At 35.6% G+C, this 23,264-nt stretch overlaps 1 protein-coding gene across 2 annotated transcripts in view; it reads right to left on the minus strand.

Moving 5' to 3' along the window:
- LOC129885103 (uncharacterized) overlaps window positions 1-15,301 on the minus strand; it is a 39,776-nt gene extending 24,475 nt beyond the window's left edge. For both annotated transcript variants that reach the window (XM_055959315.1, XM_055959314.1), the window contains exons 1-2: window positions 15,154-15,301; window positions 3,990-4,079 (exon numbers count right to left, since the gene is read on the minus strand). In XM_055959315.1, the coding sequence (XP_055815290.1) occupies window positions 3,990-4,079; window positions 15,154-15,201 (138 nt within the window). In that variant the 5' untranslated portion in view covers window positions 15,202-15,301. The remainder of the gene's footprint in view (window positions 1-3,989; window positions 4,080-15,153) is intronic.
- Window positions 15,302-23,264: the final 7,963 nt, after the last annotated feature.

Here is a 23,264-nt window from a genome sequence, read left to right on the forward strand (position 1 = left end):
CCAACATTTCAAAGTTCCTGTAAAACCGGCAACAAGACGAACGGCTGCATTCTTATCAGTGCAACCTTTCATTTTATACGCAGTGATATTCATCCTCATTTCTTGGAGTCTATTATAGATTTGGCCTTCTGCTATTCCGTCAATGTTCCATTCTTGAATTCCATGGCCGTCTGTGGCCCCTGAAGGGTGGAGAGTATCTTCTTCGAACTGCATATTAGGAAAGAAGGGCCTAGAGTAGTAATTCCTTCTATTGGGATATCTACTCTCAGAAGAATTCAGAGTGATGGCTTTGACTTGGTCTCCTTTGGTGATATTGAGTTTGGAGAGCTGGTCATTGATTTTTTCAAGAATGTCATTGGATTGACTAAGAGGATTTTCTAATTTAGGAAAGTCTTCCTTAGAAAATTCTGGATCTTAAATATGGGGTTAGTCTCAATTTGATTAGTGTAAGAGGTACTAGGTTTGTTTTCTATCTGGGAAATTCCTTTGAAACTGCTACTTTTGGATTCTTCTATTTGTCTTGATACTATGTGAAGAACCTGATTGGTGTAGTTATTTTGTTCGTAGATGCTGTTGATGTCAGCTCCTGTGGGTAGAGAGGTATCCTTTTTAATAGGTTTTTTGAAAGGAGAAGCTTTGAGGATATTTTTCCTATAGGGAATACTAAGTCCTTCTAGAGGAGGAGTGACACTTTCTATCACCTATTCTCTAGTATACCATTTGTTAATAAGGACTTGAAGGGATGATTTGGTGTCATCTATTTGTCCTGAGTGTTCAAACCATTTGAAAAATTCAATTTCAGTTTTGAATCTTTCCATGTCCCTAAACCATTTGTCTCTAAAAGAGGTTCTTTGTTCTAAGGAGTAAGTGGCTTTGTACCAGTCAACCTTCTGTTGGTGTTCAGGAAGTTTCCACCACTTATTAAGCTTTCTTTTGTCAAGGACAAAGGTATCATCAGCGGTTAGGACCCCTAGAGATTCTTTTCGCTTATGACCTGGTTTCATATCGCTAAAGGTGGGGCTGTCAGGAGCAGTAATTTCATAATAGACTTTTGGGATAGTTCCGGAGAAATCTACTCCATGGACTTTTCCCTGATCAGTAGGCTCATTGGACGAATCATCTCCCTCTCGGGGGCAAAAAGAAGAAGGTCTAGCCGAAGACATTCTTCTACTTGAAGAAGCTTGGCTGTAAGAGTTGGATCTTAAAAACTTAAGGTTAATAGACCCATCTGGAAATTGAATTACCCTGTCGATTTGAGATCTATCAGGTTGGATAGGCAAAGGATGGGTAATGGAATCGAATTTCCACTCTTCGTCAGTCAAGATGTCGTCCCATTTTAGAAGCCTGGGGACGAAGGTAGTACTATGCTCTTGGTTTGCTTCCATGAGCATAGTAACTCCTTTGACGCTAGTGGATATAGCCTTTGGGGCTATAGTGGTTTTCATTACCTTGTAATATACCCTATATATTACAACTATTTCTCTAGTGTCGGCTTTACTGTTCATATTCTTGGTTTTGACATTAAGTGTCAAAGTATCCATAATGTTTGGATCATGGATATCAACCGAGAAATTGGGATAACAGTTAAAGTATACCGGGCCATTGGCTAGGTTACTTTCTAGGACTCCTAACAGAGAATCATCAAAGTTGAGAAGTCTATCATCTCTAAGTAATAGACAGATAGGAATATTTAAACCTTTACGGAAAAGAGGTTTAACAGCTACTTGAACAAGACCAATATGAAGGAACTTAAACTCCTTCTGGTATCTGTTAATATCAGCAACAATTAATAACTTGATAGTTTCAAGGCAATTATTGATAGCAATAGTAGACTCACAAGTCTTAATATTATATTTTTTAAAAAGTGAAAAATTACATAATTGGTAAATCTTTTCAAAAGGTTCTTTTGGAATAGACAAATTTTGTAAATCGTTTTCTACCTTAGAGATAGACAAGTTAACACTGTTTTGAGCCTTTTGACCCTTTTTTCCTGAATTTCACATTCTTAGTGTCGTTGAACTTGGTTTATGACTGTGAAACACCATTTGAATAGATTGTGGCGATTCGAAGTATATTCAGAAGGGGAAGCCTCACTTGGATTGATTGATCGCGATTTGGTTAAGGCAAGTGGACTCTTAAAACTTCATTAATCTATTAGAATCCCAAATTTCCCTTTGTATATGTGTTGGGGAGTAATGGGGATTAGGTTACGGGTTAAATCGTGTTAAGAACTAATCTAAATTAATCAGTGTGGTTAATACATAATGTGTGTTATTGTAAACATTTGAGTATTATATACCGTGATCAAGATATATGTGTGTATTTGATGAAATACTTGATAGTCTGATTATGATTGCTGATTTTTTGAATTGATTTATTCCTCATTATTTATGTGAGCATGCTGATGGCATTGGTTCGGAAACACTTTGATGAGAGGTACATGATTGTGAGGCAGAGGCCATTTCTGGCGAGGTTATGATGTCAGGTCATTTTTGGTGAGGTTATTAGGCTGAGATCATTTCCAATGAGGTTTATTGCCGAGGTTATTAGGCTGAGGTCATTTTCGGTAAAGTTATATTCCTGAGGTCATTTTCAGCGGGATTACATTGTCGGGGTCATTTTCGATGAGATTATCATGCCAAGGTCTTTGCCAGTGATTGAATAGTGCATGATAATTGTGTGTGCATATATATTTTTGCATATCTGTGGGTAACAGACTTGATACTTATATGTGACTTGTGATTTCTTGTGCACTATGACTTATATTGAGTTGTGAATTGAGCATTATTGAATTGTTTAGCATGAGCTGTTAGGTTAAACTGAATTTTTGTGCAGGTTGTAGTTATGAAGGTTCAGTTGGGTTAGAAAGGAGTTTGTGTATCCTTCTAGATATACTTAGTTTTGCTAGTTAGCTTGTTTGGTACCGTGTTGCTTGATACTCACCCCTTGCTTCTACACTTGTGTAGGTTCTGATCCCAGACTTTGATCATCCATCTTTCTTATCATTTCGAGGCCTCCAGAAGTTTGAGAGAGATGTCTATTGGCAACCAGTGGACTTTCTAATTTCATGTACTTTTATGCTTTAATCTATTTGAAAGTTGAATACATATTGAGATTTATATTTTTCGTTTCAGTCTTATTTTAGCGGCTTGTACATATGACAATCAGTCATAGTGGTTATTTTAGTTGAAAACACTTCCGCTTTTGTTAATTACTTGCCTATTTTAACTGTTTTCCGCTTTATTTCTGTAATTACTGGATTTTAGGCTGACTTGTATGGTGGGAAAAGGATAGGTCCCATCACACTCGAATTCGGATCATGACATCATTTGGCTTTTGCATAAGATATGACAGGGGAAATTTTGTTTATGCTAAAGCTAAAGGAATAGGATTAGCCACTAACACTGAGGCAGAGGCTCTAGCCATTCGTGAAGCCATTGTTTACTGCCAAGAGAAGGGATGGGAGGAATTCACTATTGAAACTAATTCTCTTAGCCTCAAAAAAATGATTCAGAAGAAATGGAGGGTTCCTTGAGAATTAGTGGAAATAGTGGGGGATATAAGTATAAGAATGGAGTATACTAAAGCTCGGAATACTCACATTTTCAGAGAAGGAAATAGCGTGGCGGATTACTTAGCTAATGAGGTAATTGAAACACAACTGGTAATGCAATATCTTTCCTTTCATGACCTTCCTACTAGGATTAGAAGTGCACTCAACATGGATAAGGTTCAATTACCTAATCTAAGGATAAGAAAATGCAAGATAAAGCCATACATTATCAACGATGAGTAGCGCACATAAACAAGACCCAATAACTTTCAGCAGAGATCACAAAATAATCAGCAATATATACTAGATCGACACAATTAATTTTATTAGATATCACAAGGAAAGGAGAAGAGAGTCTCAAGTACTAGAGTCCATTTACAACAAACAAATGGTTAGGGAGCAGTGTAAAGAACAAAGAAGGATAAATCAAGCATACCAGAATTGTTGAGCTAATGGTATGGCTGAAGAAAGAGCAAAAATCCATGGCATAAATACAAAGATCATCCAAAAGGGAAGCTTTTGCATCCTGGAGTTCCACAAACAGCAACAAGCGGGCATTTTCAAACAATGAGGAGTATTTTCAAACAACAGAAGAGATTTTTTAGGAAGAAATCAACAAACTCTCATTTGATTTTAGAGATTTGTATAAATTAGGTTTCCATTTTTGGATTAGAGTCAGGTGTTGGGCCTGACCCTGTGGACTAGGTTGTTGGCCTTTTTTTGTGTACTTTAAGTATCAATAAAATGGTCTACGGACTATAAAACTTAGTTTAATAATAATAATGAATAATGAATAATATTTTTTTAAAAAATTGAACAAAGCAGTCCAAAATTGATCAGTAAACCTAGCAGCACGATCACTCACAATGTCCAATGGATCACCAAAATTCTTCACAACATACTTTTAAAATAACTCAACAACTATCTCAGAAGAACATAAAGTAGGACCAACAATAAAGATACTGTATTTTGAGAGCCTGCCAACCATCACCATCAGTGATGATTTACAATCCACTCTTAGATATCCTTTAATAAAGTCTATCAAAATAGAAGCTCAGCTATAGATAAAGGTTGTAATAATCCAACTTACTTCTTCTATTCAGTCTTTTCAAGTTGACACACTAGATATGACTTTATATAGGCCTCAATGTCATCTTTCATCTTTGGCTAAAAATAATTTTGGGATAATAATTCCATCATCCTTTCAACACCCGAATGTCTAGCATAAATAGTATCATGCATTTCCTTTATGAGTTTTTTACTCAGCCCATCACCTTGAGAAACAACGATTCTCTCCCTTCTGAAATAGAGTAGATCGTCCTCGATCCAATATCGTCAAATTTTGCCCTCTTTCACTTGATCCTTAACTTAACATCTAATGAATAGAATGCGTCACAAAACTTAATCTTATCAAGAAAACTAGATTCAAGTGTAGTAAGTGCATAAACTGCAACAAATACCTCTTTACAACTTAACATATCAACGACTTGATTTTCTTGCCTAAATTATATATCCACATGAATTTAGACAATATGTTTCTCTATCTAGCCTATTTCCAACTATACCTCTATTTATTTTTGAAATATGTATTAGCCATTTTTTCTTTTTGGAAGCAAACTTTGTCCCTAGAAGATACACCCTTCAAATTTGAAGATAATGGAGTACTTCCACTATTGTTTTCTCATGAACAAATTATCTTTGCTCCACAGGATTCAATTTTCTTCATTACCCATTGATTAATTCTGGATTTTAATGTGGAAATTGATGATTTCAATTGGTAAAAAATGGACCATTTTTAAGAACTTTGAAAAATTATTCAAATGTTGATTTTGACCTGATTTGAGCTTGTTTTTTGAAATGATTTTCACCATTGATTTCCTAAGAATATGAGGTACGTTTCCATGTATACAAATTCTCGGATTTAAACCTACATTTTTGAAAATCAAAATTTGAGCCTTTTGACCCTTTTTTCTCGAATTTCGAGTTCTTAATGTTGTTGGACTTGGTTTCTGATTGTGAAACACCTTTTGACTAGATTGTGGCATTTCAAAGTATATGCATAAGGGGAAAGCTCATGTGGATTGATTAATCGTGATTTGGTTAAGGCAAGTGGACTCTTAAAACTCAGTGAATCTATGATAATCCCAAATTTTCTTTTGTATATGTGTTGGGGAGTAATGGAAATGAGGTTACAGGTTGAATTATGGTTACAGGTTGAATCGTGTTATAAACTAATCTAAATTGATCAACGTAGTTAATGAAAGATGATATGTGTTATTATAGAGATTAGAGTATTATATACCGTGATCTAGATATCTAATTGTATATGATAAAATACTTGATAGTCTAATTATGATTGTGAATTATTTGAATTGATTTATTCCTCATTACTTGTGTGATCATGCTGATTTTATTAATTCTAAAACACTGTGATAAGAGGTACATGATTGTGAGGTCAAGATCATTTTTGGTGAGGTTATGATGCCGAGGTCATTTTTCGGCTAGGTTATTAGGCCAAGGCTATTCTGGCGAGGTTATATTATGAAGGTCATTTTTGGTGAGGTTATATTGCCAAGGTTATTTTCGACGAGATTATATTCTTGAGTTCATTTCTGGTAAAATTATGAGTACGAGGTCATTTTCGATCAAAAAAGGTGCTACCGAGGTCATTTTCAATAAGATTATCATGCTGAGGTATTTATCGGTGATTGAACACATGCATGATCATTGCATATACATTTTTGCATATTTGTATGTGACATACTTGATACTTATATATGACTTGTGATTTCTTGTAAACTATGACTTGTGATACTGAGCTGTGATTTGAGCATTATTGAACTGTTTAGCATGAGTTGTTAGGTTGGCCTGATTTTCTATGCAGGGTGTAGTTATGGAAGTTTGGTTGGATTGAAAAGGAGTTCGTGTATCCTTCTAGATTTACTTAGTTTTGCTAGTTAGCTTGCTGGGTAACGTGTTATTTTATACTCACCCCTTGCTTCTAAACTTGTGTAAGTTCTGAGCCTAGACTTTGATCACCCATATTTTTGATCATTTTGAGTCTTTTTGGAGTTTGAAAGAGGTAGCTATTGATATCCAGCAGACTCTCTGATTTGCTGTACTTTTATGCTTTACTCTATTTGAGAGTTGAAGACATATTGAGACTTGTATTTTTCATTTTAGTCTTATTTTAGCGGCTTGTACATGTGAAACTAGTCTTGAGGGTTATTTTAGTTGAAAACTTCTACTTTTGTTAATTACTTGCCTATTTAAACTATTTTTCACTTTAATTTTGTAATTGTTGGATTTTAGGCTGACTGTTTCTGTGGAAAAGGATAGGTGCCATCACACCTGGATTCGGATTGTGATAAAATATTATCAAAGCCCTAGGTTCATAGGTCTCACATGTACAAACCACATCTAAGTAGAGTCTCGAAGATCGGTACAAAGATGTTTGTACTTATCTTTGTGAGGCTTTGAGCTTTGAAGTCTATTAGGAAACTTCCTTTATTCATTCTTTCTTATTATACTGAGTCGTTATCGCTAGTTCTGAGTGTCACATGTTATTTTCATAAATGCCAAGGACCAGATCTACGTCTACTAGTAGAGAGAAGGTAGTTGTTGAGAACCTGGCTAAGGGTAGAGGTAGGTGCCAAGCTAGAGGATGAGGCCGTAGAGCAGCTGCTGGTAGAGGTCTTGCCTGAGGAGCGGGACCTGCCCAAGTTCGTGCTAGAGAGTCCTTCCCAGAGCCATATGTGGAGATTGTTGAGGACCAAGTTACTCCAGAGCCCACATCACCATTTCTTTAGGAGACCTTATTAAGGATGTTGGGTATGTTGGAGAGTTCCACTCAGGGTGCTGCAGGCACCCCACATGGTTCACAAACTAGGGTTAGTGCACAAAATCTAAAGGAGCATCAGGTCCCAATGGTTTAGAATTAGGTAGGTCAGCAACTAATTATTCCCACACTAGCTGTTGGTGCGCAAGTTGCTCTAGATATGGTTATGACTATAGCAGATCAACAGTGCTATGAGAGGTTTTAAAAGATGAAACATACCCCAATTCTAGGAAAGTAAAAGCAAGGATGTTCATGAATTTTTTATAATGTCTCATGAGATATTGGAGGCAGTGAGTATAGTTAATGCCTGGGGTGTTCGATTCATGCACTCCAACTCCGTGGGTCGGCCAGAGAGTGGTGGAGGACATTCATGAGGTCTAAACCAGTTTCATCCCCTTCAATTGAAAAACTAATCATCAGAGCCATTCTCATCACAAGTGGTGTGGGGAGTTTTTTCTAGTGCTTTTGAGGATCATTTCATCCCATGGAGTGTGTGAGAGAAGAGAAGATTGAGATTCGAGAGTTTGACTCAGGGTGGTATGTCAGCTGCCGAGTATGAGATACGTTTTTGTCAGTTATCGAGACATGCAACAACATTGATCCCAGATTAGGCGGAGAGAGTACGTAGATATGTGAAGGATTTAACCTTCTCCATTTGGTCTTATATATTCAGATTGGCCCATGAGGGGGCTTTCTTCCAATCTATTATGAGCACTGCTAAGGAGGTGGAATTGATGGTCTAAGAGGTATTTAGAGACCACAAGAGGGCCTCTACTAGTGGTCAAATTTTAGGTACCTCATATGGAGGTAGGGGTCCACACAAAGGCGGCAGTCAGTTTTAGTGCCATAGACGTGTTCATGCTTCTATGTCAGCAGTCGAGAGTGGGCAGGTAGTTAGTGGATCTCAGAGTTAGGGCCGAGGTGGTTATGGCATCCCTTTGGGTTTATCACACCAGTCCTCTATTCCGAGGTCTTATTTTAATTATGAAGATTCGAGTCACTTAATGCACCAGTGCCCTCTACAGACTCATTTGGGCCCCCATCATTCTTATTCAGTGGCTCTAGAGAGAGATTAGGCACATCCAGCTAGAGTTTGGGCAGAGATCAGACAGGTAGAGATGGTAGGGCCTCTAGTAGTGATGTTGTGGTTCTGCATGGTAGGGGTACAGTTCAGGCAGGCGGTGGTATAGAAGCTTAGTGCTATGTTTTTTCGAGGAGACCCGAGGCTGAGGCTTCTAATGCGTTATTGCAGGTATCGCCCTAGTTTGCCATCTACTTGCATCTATATTATTTGATCCTGGATCTACATTCTTCTATGTGTCTACCTATTTTGAATCTAGATTTGATTTGATTTGTGATCACATGCACGTGCCTTTTTATGTTTCTACACATGTGGGTGAGCCCTTAGTAGTGGATCAAATGTATCGATCCCATCTTATTTCTTTAGCCGGGTATAATATTTGGGTAGACATGATTATACTAAGTTGGTAGACTTTGATGTGATATTGGGTATGGATTGGCTCTCTCCTTATCGTGCTATTCTTGATTATTATGCTAAGACTGTAACTTTAGCAATACCTGATGTATTGAGGATTGAGTAGAAGGGAACTAGTGGTTCTTATTATTTAAGATCATCTCATATATGTGTGCACAGAGATTGATTGATGGAGGGTGTATGTCCTATTTGGATTTTATTTGGGATACTAGTGCTAAGTCACTTCTTATGATGTCTATTCCCATTATTAAGTAGTTCGCCGATGTGTTCCCTACTGATCTTTCGAGAGTTCTTCTAGATAGGGATATTAACTTTGATATTGACTTGGATCCGGGCACTAAGCCCATTTCTTTTACACCTTATCAAATGGCTCCGACAGATTTGAACGAATTAAAGGACCAATTGCAGGATCTGTTAAGCAAGAGGTTTATTCACCCTAGTGTGTCATCTTGGGGTGCACCAGTTTTGTTTGTGAAGAAGAAGAATGGGTCTATGAGAATGTGCATCGATTATAGGCAATTGAACAAGGTGACAGTTAAGAACAAATATCCTTTTCCTCGCATTGATGATTTATTTGACCAGCTTCAGGGAGCGGCTTTGTTCTCTAAGATTAACTTGAGATTTGGGTACCATCAGCTAAGGATTAGTCCATTGAATATTCCCAAGACAGCTTTTCGTACCTGTTATGTCCACTATGAATTTTTGTTTATGTCCTTTGGGATGACCAAATCCCCAGTAGCATTCATGGAGTTGATGAATGAGGTGTTTAGGCCGTATTTGGACTTATTTGTAATTTTTTTCATCAATTATATCTTGGTGTATTCCAAGACTGAGGAGGATCATGCTTGTCATTTGAGATCTGTGCTTCAGAAATTGAGGGAACATAAGTTATATGCGAAGTTCTCTAAATATGAGTATTGGCTTAATTTTGTGGCATTTCTAGGACACGTGGTGTCCAAAGAAGGTATTAGGGTCGATCTGACCAAGATTGAGGCAGTTAGAGGCTAGATCAGACCTAATTCCCCTACCGAGATTAGGAGTTTTGTGGGTTTGGATGGGTATTACCTATGCTTTATGCAGGGATTCTCTATTATTGTGGCTCCTTTGACTAGACTAACTCAGAAGGTAGTAGATTTTCATTGGTCTGATGAGTGTGAGGTGAGCTTTCAAAAGCTCAAGACCTTATTGACTTTTGCTCCAATTTTGACCTTACTCGAGGAGGGTGTGGATTTCACTGTATATTATGATGCTTTTGTTGTTGATTTGGGTGGAGTTTTGATGCAAAAAAAGAAGGCAGTTGCTTATGTCTCTAGATAATAGAAGGCTCATGAGAAGAACTACCCTACCCATGACTTAGAGTTAGCAACGGTGGTATTTGTGTTAAAGCTCTGGCATCATTACTTGTATGGTGTGTATTGTGAGGTATTCACTGATTACTAGAGTCTTTAGTAGATCTTCAGTCAGAGGGATCTGAACTTGAGACATCGTAGATAGCTTAAGTTACTAAAGGACTATGACATGACTATCTTGTATCACTTGAGAAAGGTTAATGTGATGGCCGATACTTTGAGTATGAAGGCTCCTAATATGGAGAGTCTCATGGCGATTAGTGTTGATAAGAGGCCCTTGGCTAGAGATGTTCATAGGTTAGCCAACAACTTGGTTCGATTGCGGATTTATGAGGAGACTGGAGGATCTATTTCTTTCATTGAGGCTCACTCTTCCTTAGTTGAGCAGATTCGGGAGAGACAGTTTAAAGATGAGAAGCTATATCTCATTCGATACAAGGTGTTGAAGGGTGAAACCAAGGAGGCTAGACTTGATGAAGTGAGTGTCTTGAGGATTGAGGGCTGGATTTGTATACCCAAGGTGGGCGATTTGATCATATTGATACTAGAGAAGGTTTATTTCTCTAGATATTCTATTCATCCAGGCACGACAAAGATGTATCATGACTTTAGTCAGCATTGGTGGTGGTGTGGGATTAAGAGAGACATCGTAGAGTTTGTGTCCAAGTGTTTGACCTATCAACAGGTCAAGTGTGAGCACCAGAAGCCCGGAGGTGTGTCTCAAAGTTGGTTATGATTCTATATGGGTGGCTATTGACAGACTAACAAAGTCTGCCCATTTCATTCCTATTCGGGTGAAGTACAATGCGGAAAAGCTAGCCCAGTTGTATATTAGTCAAATCATTCGACTTTATGGTATATCGATATCTATTATTCCAGATTGGGGTTCATTGTTTACCTCACACTTTTGGAAGGCCTTACAACATGTTCTGGGTACAGAGCTTGATATGAGTACCGATTTACACCCACAGACTGATGGCCAGTTTGAGCGGACGATTCAGGTGTTTGAGGATATGCTTTGAGCCTATGTTATTGATTTTGGTCTAAGGTGGGATCAATATTTTCCCTTAGCAGAGTTCGCCCACAACAACAGTTATCACTCTAGTATTCAGATGGCCCCATTCGAGGCATTATATGGTAGGTGGTGTTGATTTCCTATTGGGTGGTTCGATTCAGTAAAGATGGACTCTTTAAACACAGACTTGCTTAGAGATGCTATAGAGTAGGTTCGTATGATTCAGGGTAGGCTCTTGACAGTCCATAGTAGGCAAAAGAGCTATGAAGATAGGAGAGTTCGACCTTTAGAGTTTATAGAGGGTGAATATGTGTGGCTCTAAGTGTCGCCCATAAAGGGCGTGATATGGTTCGAGAAGAAGGTCAAGCTTAGCCCTTGATTTATTGGCCCGTTTGAGATTTTAGGGCGAGTGGAAGAGGTGGCTTACAGGTTGTCCTTGCCACCCAGCTTATCAGTGGTGCGTCTAGTGTTTCATGTTTCCATGCTCCGAAAGTATGTTTTGGATGAGTCTCACATGATCTCTCTTGATACGGTAAAGGTTGGACAAGATTTGACTTTCGAGAAGGAGCCCATAACCATTCTTTATAGATAGGTCTGTAAGCTTAGGAGCAACGAGATTGCTTCAATAAAGGTATAGTGGAGGCACTACTCAGTCAGAAAGGCGACTTGAGATTCAGAGGATGATATGCGGCCCCGATATCCACAACTTTTCGAGGCTTTAGGTACTTTCTTTTACTTTATGTTCGAGGACGAACATGGTTTTAAGTAGTGGTTGATGTAATGACCTAAACTTTTGATAAACTTTGAGTTTAGAGGTTGGAATGGCTTAAAAGTTGTATTTGAGGTCATTCAGAGTTTCGGGTCTCGGAACGCAATTCTATCGATTCCATTAATTTTGGAATATTGAAATTGGTCTAAGAGAGTTGACGGAATCAGATTCGGGGTTATATCTTGGATTTGAGGTGCTGAGTTGGAAATCTTTAAGCTTTTAGACATAAAGTTGACTTTGGTCAACATTCGAGGATTGGGTACTTAGAATTAAATTTTGATAATTTCATTGGATTCAGAGGGGTAATTTTAGGTCTAAGAATAGTTCCTGTGTATTTTTCGGAAGCTCTAAGGGCATTTTGGTCTTTTAAGGTTTGGTTGCGATTTATCAAGTTTCGAGTCAAGAAGAGCTTGAAATTAAATTCTAACAGTTCATTTGAGTCCGGAATGTCAAATTTAGTAGGGTTGCATATATGGTTTATGTATACGGGATTTTGATCGAATCCTCAAGGGTCATTTCGGAGACATTTGAGAAATGGTGAATTTTGAGTTTGCTGATATCTGGTGCCTTTGCTTAAGTGAAGGAAGTGCCGCTTAAGCAACTCAACTTAAGCGAAGAGAGCCCTCTTTAGAGAGTAGGGTCACTTAAGCGGGGTTCGCTTAAGCGAACCACTAGTTTCTAAAGTGAATGTCCGCTAAAGCGAACCCTATGTCACTTAAGCGACGCCTGAGAGGGTTTTAGATGGGATTTTAGCTTTTTACTCCATTTTTGGAGTTCTTGAGCATGAGATAGGTGGTTTGAAAGAGGATTTTTTTTCGTGGAAACTATTGGGTAAGCTCGTTTAACTTCAAACCTTCATTACCCATTGATGAATTCCAGTTTTAAACATGGAAATTGATGATTTCAATTGGTAAAATGACCATTTTTCAAGAACATTGAGAAATTCTTCAAATGTTGATTATGACCTGATTTGATCTTATTTTTTGAAACAATTTTCACCATTGAGTTCCTAAGGATATGAGGAACATTCCCATGTAAAAAAAATCCCGAATTTAAACCCTCATTTTCAAAAATCGGAATTTGAGCCTTTTGACCTATTTTTCCCGAATTTCGAATTCTTAGTGTCGTTAGAGTTGGTTTCTGATTGTCAAACACCATTTGACTAGATTGTAGCGATTTAGAGTATATTCAAAAGGGGGAGGCTCACGTGAATTGATTGATCATGATTTGGTTAAGGCAAGTGGACTCTTAAAACTCTGTGAATCTATTAGAATCCCAAATTTTCCTTTGTATATATGTTGGGGAGTAATGGGGATGAGGTTACGGATTGAATCGTGTTATTAACTAATCTAAATTGATCGACGAAGTTAATAAAAGATGATGTATGTTATTGTACAGATTTGAGTATTATATACCGTGATCTAGATATCTATTGTTTTTTATGAAATACTTGATAGTCTGATTATGATTTAGGATTATTTGAATTGATTTATTCGTCATTACTTATGTGAGCATGCTGATTGCATTAGTTCTGAAACGTTGTGATGAGAAGTACATGATTGTGAGGCCGAGGTCATTTCTAGCGAGATTATGATGCCGATGTCATTTTTTGGCGAGGTTATTAGTTCGAGGTCATTTTCAGTGAGGTTATATTGCCTAGGTTATCAACCCAAGATTATTTCCGACTAGGTTATTATGCCAAAGTCATTTCCGGTGAGGTTATATTGTCGAGGTCATTTTCCAGTGAGAATATATTATTGAGGTCATTTCTGGCGAGATTATGAGACTGAGGTCATTTTTGATCAGAGATGGTGTTGCTGATGTAATTTTCGGTAAGATTATCATACCAAAGTCTTTGTCGGCGATTGCACACATACATGATCATTGAGTGTAAATATACATTTATGCATATTTGTGTGTGACATACTTGATACTTACATGTGACTTCTAATTTCTTGTGCACTATGACTTATGATATTGAGCTGTGATTTGAGCATTATTAAACTGTTTAGCATGAGCTGTTAGGTTGGGTTGATTTTCCATGCAGGTTGTAGTTATGGAGGTTCGGTTGGGTTAGAAAGAAGTTCATGTATCCTTCTATATTTACTTCATTTAGCTAGTTAGCTTGATGGGTACCATGTTATTTTGTACTCATCCCTTGCTTCTAAACTTGGGTAGGTTCTGAGTCCAGACTTTGATCATCCGTCTTTCTGATCATTTTGAGGCTTCAAGGAGTTTGAGAGAGATAGTTATTGATATCCAGCGGACTCTTTGATTTTTTGTACTTTTATACTTTACTCTATTTGAGAGTTGAAGACATATTGAGACTTGTATTTTTCATTTCAGTCTTGTTTTAGCGACTTGTACATGTGACAATAGTCTTGGGGGTTATTTTAGTTGAAAAACTTCCGCTTTTGTTAATTACTTGGGAAAGGACAGGTGTCATCACACCCAATTTTGGATTGTGACATCATTTGGATTTTGCATAAGAGATGATGCAGGAATTTTTGTTTATGCTAAAGCTAAAGGAGTAGGATTGGTCACTAACACTGAGGCAGAGGCTCTAGCCATTCGTGAAGCCATTGTTTACTGCCAAGAGAAGGGATGGGAGGAATTCACTATTGAAACTAATTCTCTTAGCCTCACAAAAATGATTCAGAAGAAATGGAGGGTTCCTTGAGAATTAGTGGAAATAGTGAGGGATATAAGTATAAGAATGGAGTATACTAAAGCTCGGATTACTCACATTTTTAGAGAAGGAAATAGCGTGGCGGATTACTTAGCTAATGAGGTAATTGAAACACAACTGGTAATGCAGTATCTTTCCTTTCATAACCTTCCTACTAGGATTAGAAGTGCACTCAACATGGATAAGGTTCAATTACCTAATCTAAGGATAAGAAAATGCAAGATAAAGCCATACATTATCAACGATGAGTAGCGCACACAAACAAGACGCAATAACTTTCAGCAGAGATCACAAAATAATCAGCAATATATACTGGATCGACACAATCAATTTTATTAGATATCACAAGGAAAGGAGAAGAGAGTCTCAAGTACTAGAGTCCATTTACAACAAACAAATGGTTAGGGAGCAGTGTAAAGAACAAAGAAGGATAAATCAAGCATACCAGAATTGTTGAGCTAATGGTATGGCCGAAGAAAGAGCAAAAATCCATGGCATAAATACAAAGATCATCCAAAAGGGAAGCTTTTGCATCCTGGAGTTCCACAAACAGCAACAAGCGAGCATTTTCAAACAATGAGGAGTATTTTCAAACAACAGAAGAGATTTTTTAGGAAGAAACAACAAACTCTCATTTGATTTTAGAGATTTGTATAAATTAGGTTTCCATTTTTGGATTAGAGTCAGGTGTTGGGCCTGACCCAGTGGACTAGGTTGTTGGCCTTTTTTTGTGTACTTTAAGTATCAATACAATGGTCTACGGACTATAAAACTTAGTTTAAAAATAATAATGAATAATGAATAATATTTACAAAGCAGTCCAAAATTGATCAGTAAACCTAGCATCACGATCACTCACAATGTCCAATAGATCACCAAAATTCTTCACAACATACTTTTAAAATAACTCAACAACTATCTCAGAAGAACATAAAGTAGGACCAACAATAAAGATACTGTATTTTGAGAGCCTGCCAACCATCACCATCAGTGATGATTTACAATCCACTCTTAGATATCCTTTAATAAAGTCTATCAAAATAGAAGCTCAGCTATAGATAAAGGTTGTAATAATCCAACTTACTTCTTCTATTCAGTCTTTTCAAGTTGACACACTAGACATGACTTTATATAGGCCTCAATGTCATCTTTCATCTTTGGCTAAAAATAATTTTGGGATAATAATTCCATCATCCTTTCAACACCCGAATGTCTAGCATAAATAATATCATGCATTTCCTTTATGAGTTTTCTACTCAGCCCATCACCTTGAGAAACAACGATTCTGTCCCTTCTGAAATAGAGTAGATCGTCCTCAATCCAATATCGTCAAATTTTGCCCTCTTTCACTTGATCCTTAACTTAACATCTAATGAATAGAATGCGTCACAAAACTTAATCTTATCAAGAAAACTAGATTCAAGTGTAGTAAGTGCATAAACTGCAACAAATACCTCTTTACAACTTAACATATCAACGACTTGATTTTCTTGCCTAAATTATATATCCACATGAATTTAGCCAATATGTTTTTCCATCTAGCATATACCTCTTTGCGACTTATCATATCAGACTCTTGATTTTTCTTGCCTAGATTATGTATCCACATGAATTTAGCCAATATATTTTTTCCATCTAGCCTATTCCGAACTCTGCTTCTATTAAATTTTGAAGTATGTATTAGCCATATTTTGTGTTTTGACAATAAACTTTGTCCCTAGAAGATACACCCTTCAGATTTGAAGATAATGGAGTACTTTAACTATTTTCTTTTCATGAACAAATTATCTTTGCTCTGCAGGATTCAATTTTCTACTCTCGAACACAACAAGATGATCACCCTATATCAGCAAACCAGCAACAACATAATTAGAAGCATCAGTGTGCATCGTAAATGTAAAATCAAAGTCTGGCAGTTATAATATTAGTTCAGAAGCAATGGCCTTCTTAATTATTTGAAAGCCTTTTCTCTTGACTTTTATATGCAAATAATCACCAGGATTCGAGAGTCATGAGTTTCCCAATCATATATAAAGTAGGACAAGGTGCTATATAAGTTGAAGCAAGAACCAAAATCTTAGTACGAGAGGTTGTCAAAATTTCTTTTCACAAGAGGTAAAATTGACAACACATTATTCCTAATGAGGCAAGGTAAGAGTCTATTAATCATTCAAGTATATGTTGATGATATTATCATTGGTGCTACAAACAAAACATTATGCAATGAATTTGCAAGGCTAATGGAGAATGCATTTGGTAGAACTAATTAAATTTCTTCCTAGGTTAAAAGTAAAACAAACAAAGGATGATACAACAAAAGTACATTAAAAGAGATGCTCAAGAGGTTTCAGATGAATAATACAAAAATAATCGATACTCATATGACTACTGCCACTCGATTAGCAGTAGTCATTTTAAAAAATTAAGATATACAGACATAATTGATTTTCCCCATTATCTTTAACATTAATTATTCTCTAACGTAATAAACATTGAATACAGAACATAGAAAACTTAAATGTGTTGAGTACAAACACATAATTGAAGGACATGAAACATAATAGAGAAATATTCATTTAAAAGATTAGTATAATGAATGATTAAAGATATGCATAAGATTATAATATTCAAAAAGCCCCTTCAATTAGTAATCTATCTATATTACCTTAAAAGCATGAATTCTTAAACTTAAAAGTTAAATTATCGAAATACCCTTTTAAAGATTAATAATATCCTACTAAAAAAAAAAACCTCCTGCACTTGTTAATAACCCGAAATAAAAAGTTGTAACGTTTCCAACACTGTCAAACGCACATATATTCTCTCATACGAAGGGTTGTGCTCCTTTACAAAGTTCCACTCTTACTAATGCTGAATTTATTTATACCTCTAAATGTGTATGCAAATTTCCTCGTACAAACAGATATCTCACTCCTCCTTTTTTGTTGTTCCTCTCATTTCTATTTTTATTATTGGACAATATGGAATGAAGTGGGTTTTTGCGTGATTGTTTCTCGGGGATCTCATGCACCAAAATATGCAGGGAAGAATATGACTGAATATTGAGACCCATTTTTATGGTTAAAGATTGACGCCATCGTGAGATTTTTAATTTTATCAATGTGTTTATTGACACCAAAGTATGAATTTCTCGGCATGCCTTTAGATAATATTTGTTGGTTAAGATACTGTCAAGAACATCAAAGGAATTTGTTGGTTAAGATACTGTCAAGAACATCAAAGGAATTTGTTGGTTAAGATACTGTCAAGAACATCAAAGGAAGTGAGAAGAGATGATTCAACATCACGGCATACGTGCATTCTAACATTCGTGGAAAGTTCATATACCAATACTAACTATACTCAAGTTTTTATCTTTTCGAAGACTATCAATTAAGCTATGGTTATAAAGAACGGAGTACATGTTATCTATACAAATTCACGATATCATATATCTATTAGTTTGTTGGTGTTCAGCAGCAAAGGGAATACCCATTTTTGATTTACTTTAATCCTTTTTGACTTTTTATAATTGTTGACTGGTGAAAATATTGTTACAGAAGACTAATATATAAAGGTTTCTTAATTAGATAAGATGTAAAAAAAATTACTGGATTACATAGGCGGAAATTTTCTTATTCGATTTCAGTTAAATCAGTGCACAAAATTGTACTCAGAGAAAAATTATTAAAGTCTCAAGCTTTTCTTTTATATTGTTTGATTAAATAGTTTTGACAATGGTATGCTAATGGTTTTCTGTATGTAATTCCTTTACATTTTCCAACGTTTTTCCAAATCTGAACAACAAGTTCTTTGATTTTATGTTTTTTTTTTCATTAGAAAAATCCTTTTTGCACCGTATGTTTTAGCTGAATTATATACATATACATGGAAGTTTGATTATTTTATTTTCCAGTTTTTGGTTTTCTTTATTTCTCATTGTCACAGATTTTAGTAGTTGGGTTCAGAAGCTGCTACCATTTTATTATCGGTTTATTGATTTAATTATTGGAATAATTATTAGATGGTCATTCGGTCATTTAAATTATCAAAAAATATCTTTCTTTGTACATTCATATATATTTGGTGTATATTCATGTATACGTAGTGTATATTTCATGTATAGAGTGTATCATAATGTATATTCAGTGTATAACCCATATATAAGTAATCTATATTGTATGACTTTTGGCAAGCTATAGTGTATAGTCACTGTATATTTTCTATGATTTTAGCTATTTTTTGTGTAATTAAAACATGACTATATTTGTTGTAAACTAATTAGTTTATTGTATATATTAGAAATTGTCCCTTAATTATTTGAGTATTCCACAATTTTTTCCATCATTGTGTACAATTTAAGATATTTAAATCTTGTGGTCTTAAATTAAAGATATGTAGAATGTACTAAATTTTTTAATCTTATAGTCTTAAACATGTCATGCGGAATGTTAGAATAAAAAAGTTGTTAAAAAGAAAGAGACATTTTTCTAAAACAAATTAAAAAGGAAAGTAAGAAAAACAAATCAAAATAGGAGGAATATCTATAATATTGATGGTAGTATGATACTGCAATTCGTAAGCCGGACTTAGAGCCCGTTTGGATTAGCTTATAAGTTACTTATAAGCTTTTTCAGCTTTTTGAGTGTTTGACTAATCAACTTAAAGTCATTTTGTGATTAAAATAAACCCCAAAAAATAATTGGTTCTGTTTGACTTAGCTCATCTACCCCAACTTATTTTGTTTAGCTTATAAGTTGTTTTCAACTTATAGGTTGCTTAAAATAAGTTAAAAACCAACCTGAAGGGAAAAACTTAATTTATTTTTGCCTCTATGTTTATGACTCTATATGTTAGAAATGATGGTGAGGGTGTAGGGACGGAAAAGAAATGAGCATTGAAATTAAGATAGAGTTGTCAAAGTTTCAATGTCAAAATAATTATAAATTAGGTACAACATGATGAGGTTCCACGTGCAATGCACATGCGGAAAAACTAGTTTATAAGAAACGTGTAAATGAGCATTGAAATTAAAATAGAGGTGTCAAAGTTTCAATGTCAAAATAATTATAAATTAGGTACTACATGATGAGGGTCCACGTGCAACGCACGTGCGGAAAAAGTAGTTTATAAAAAAATGTGTAAAAGATAATTCTGATAATCAAATGAACCAAAAGAAGTTATTGAGATAAATTTATCAGAATTCAATTTAATACTTACATAACATCATCATACCGCAATTACTCTATGAAAATGGGTGAATTTAGTGTGGGTAATAAATTTGTAGTCACAAAAGTCAAAATCGAAGAAAAGAAAACAACAAAGAGAGGACATTATATTGTATATAGAAAATCAAAATCTATTTTTGAATGGAGTTAGGGTATAGAAAGAGATTCATTCGATTTGAACTTCCTGCACCGAAAACGTATATTATATTTACAAGAATAATATTTTTATGTATATATAATAAATGCTGAATTCTTTTTACTTTAGAATTTAATTTGATACATACATAATATATGTACACCATAATTATTTTATGACAAGGGATGAATTTAATGTAGGTGATAAATTTGTTGTCGCAAAATCCAAAATTGAAGAAGCGAAAATAACAAAGAGAAGAGGAAAGTGGCCATGCTGGGATAGGGGTAAGTAAGGGTGGCAATCCATAGGGTTAGGACAAATTTAGACGGGTCATAATGGATCAAGATAATAAACGACTCAAAAATTAACCTAATTTAAATTTGCTTGGGTCAAAACGTATTTGGTCAAAATTGGCCATAAACCGAATCTGGATCCAACCCAACCCAACTCAATTTTTACTATATTTTTTTTTACTTGTTCTATTAAAATATTTTAGTAATTAATGGAATTATTTTTCTCTTTATTATGGTTATATATTTTTTAAGAAAATTTGACAAGATTTTTAATGAGTTAAGCTAAAATATTTTGACAAGAATTTTTATGAGTTAAGACAATTTTTAATGGATTGAAATGTGTTGAGTTGATAAATGGTCGGGTCAATAATCCGCCCAAACTTAAATGAACTAAGCGGGTTGGGTTTGATTTTTCCACCCTTAAGGGTAAAGTTGACCGATTGAAATTCACTAGATAATATTTTTTGTCAAGTATTAGTAAATGAAGTTGTTTGATAGTTTTTCCGATAAAAAATATTAGGCACCTAGTGAAATAGTTGAGATACTCATAAACAGGTCCAAAACATGAACATCGCTACAAAAGTATAAAATAAAAATAAAATTGTACATTCACGATCGTTAAGTCATCCTACTAATTTATAGCTATAAGAGAAAATTCAATTTTGACTTAAATTATCCGCAACAAACGCCTTCACTCAATTATTTATCGAGAATTTTGTTAAAAAAATATTAGCTTGATGTTAAGACGATAAAAATCTTATCGTTTGTCATTCTTGAAGAGAAGGGGAATAGAATTAACATAAAAGGAATTTTTTTCCAAATCAAATCATAATTTTATTAAATTTTTAAGTCCCTTTTAGGAACATTCCATAAAATTGAAATAATAAAAAGAAATATGATCACCATATAAGGATAACCCTCATAAATCGTGAATCAGCTATTAACTGAAATAGAAACAATCATCAAAGATGGAAGGAGGTCACTTACTTTACGATGAAAGATGCACTCCAATAGCTTCCTTTGTAAGAGAGTTTCAATTTTCTCTTTTTGCACAGGTAGCAAAAGATTTGAGAAGAGTAAAGTATAAAAGAGAAGGAAATGGAGAAGGAGAGTTAAGGAGTATTAATTGTAGACATGTTCATGACATTTGCCAACAGTTTTCACTCAAATCAAAGGTGTTACAATTCTTATTTTGTACTCTTTTGAAGTTTGTTAGGCTTGAAAAACTCCGCCTCTAATTATCTCTTAATTATTTTTTATATAAAATTAATATTTTATTTTTCTAAAGATAATATGCTACTTATTTGTAACGATATGCCCCATAGTTATGGTGTTTTAAGACCATAATATTTGTAATGGGGTCAATCTTTTCCGATTTGACTCCGCTAGATAGTCTAGCATCCTTAGACTCAGCCCCATTCTTTTTTTCCTCAATCTAGTTCAACATTTAGAGATGCATACAAAACACAACACAAGACACGTACATGAATTGCTTCTCAACTTTGTATTCAAACTCGTTCCACAAAGAAGCACACAAACACTTAACCTATAAATTCGATCAAAAGCCAATATGCCTGTGACAAGTCTGTCTATACCAATAAATAGGCCATATAATCTCGTCATATGCCAGGCACATGATCCTATCTTATCCAGTTGACATCCCCAACTGTCCATGCAAGCGTGAGGCACATGCGAGCAACCTTCAAATTTGGTGCCCAAATTCGCTTTTGTGCGTGGAGCTTTGAAAGTGACCACGTGCATGCACTATGCACATGCCCTGCCCCATACTGCTAGCCATTACTTCAGTATTCTGAGTCGTCTGTCTTTTCTAATACTTAGTCCACGAACTTGTTTAGCCACGATCATACCACGATTACATTCGTGTCTTGCCCTAGGTTTGTCCAGTCCTTGTCATGCCTTAGCCACATCAATGTCAAGATTTTTCTTCAATTGAACTTGATATTGACCGAAGTCATTAGGACTTATCTAGGTTCATCATATAAATCCCTAGTCAAGCCTGAGCCACTCGAACCATCAAATTTATGAGCTAACAAACTTCCCCCACTAGAGAAGCTCATCGTCTTCGATGAGGCAGAATGTAATAAGTTCATCCTAATCACATTGTCAAACTACCACAATGATGATCCTTTTTTACAAGTTGCATCACACACTTGCTTTCTCTTCCATTAAATCGGAAACTCTCTTCGTCAATTCTTCTTACTTTGACCCAAAGTTCTACGATCCAAAATTTTATCAAGTTATTTCTCAAACTGCTTTTGCACAATAGGAAGGTTCATCTCATTGCTGACCTTGTTAGATCCTCAACATCCTCATGAAAAGGCTTCAGAAAGCTCACATAGAATATAGGGTGAATCTTTAGTCTTTCCCCCAAATTAAACCAGTAACTGACTTCACCCATTTTGTCATGCCCCGGGAGGGTACCCTAGGCGTGGCCGGCACTCGAAGGCCATTTCTGATATTTGAGTGAACCACCTGGTCTAGTCACATATTTATTCAATCACATTCTCTTAGCGGAAAACTCAATTAAGGATATATTGTTCATAAATTAGGGCCAAAGGCCAAACAATCATCAACTCGATAAAGTTTTTTAAAAAGGGCTACTCAAAAGAATAATTCAACATTTCTACACTCTGGTCTATGAAGCCTCTATCTACAACCTAGAAGGTGCCCATGACAAACCCATGGCTACCAACAATCAAAACAAAGTAAATGACATCAAGACTATACAAAGAAGGCTTAATATCCTTCGGAACTAGAACTCACCACTAGCTGGAAGTGGGTGTGGATATTCAACGGAGCGCCGGTTGATGATATCTAGTACATGTCTCTGCATCATGAAATGATGCAGGCCAAATGACATCAGTACGTAGAATGTAAT

The sequence above is a fragment of the Solanum dulcamara genome, chromosome 4 (assembly GCF_947179165.1).
Source record: "Solanum dulcamara chromosome 4, daSolDulc1.2, whole genome shotgun sequence".
Classification (NCBI taxonomy): domain Eukaryota; kingdom Viridiplantae; phylum Streptophyta; class Magnoliopsida; order Solanales; family Solanaceae; genus Solanum; species Solanum dulcamara.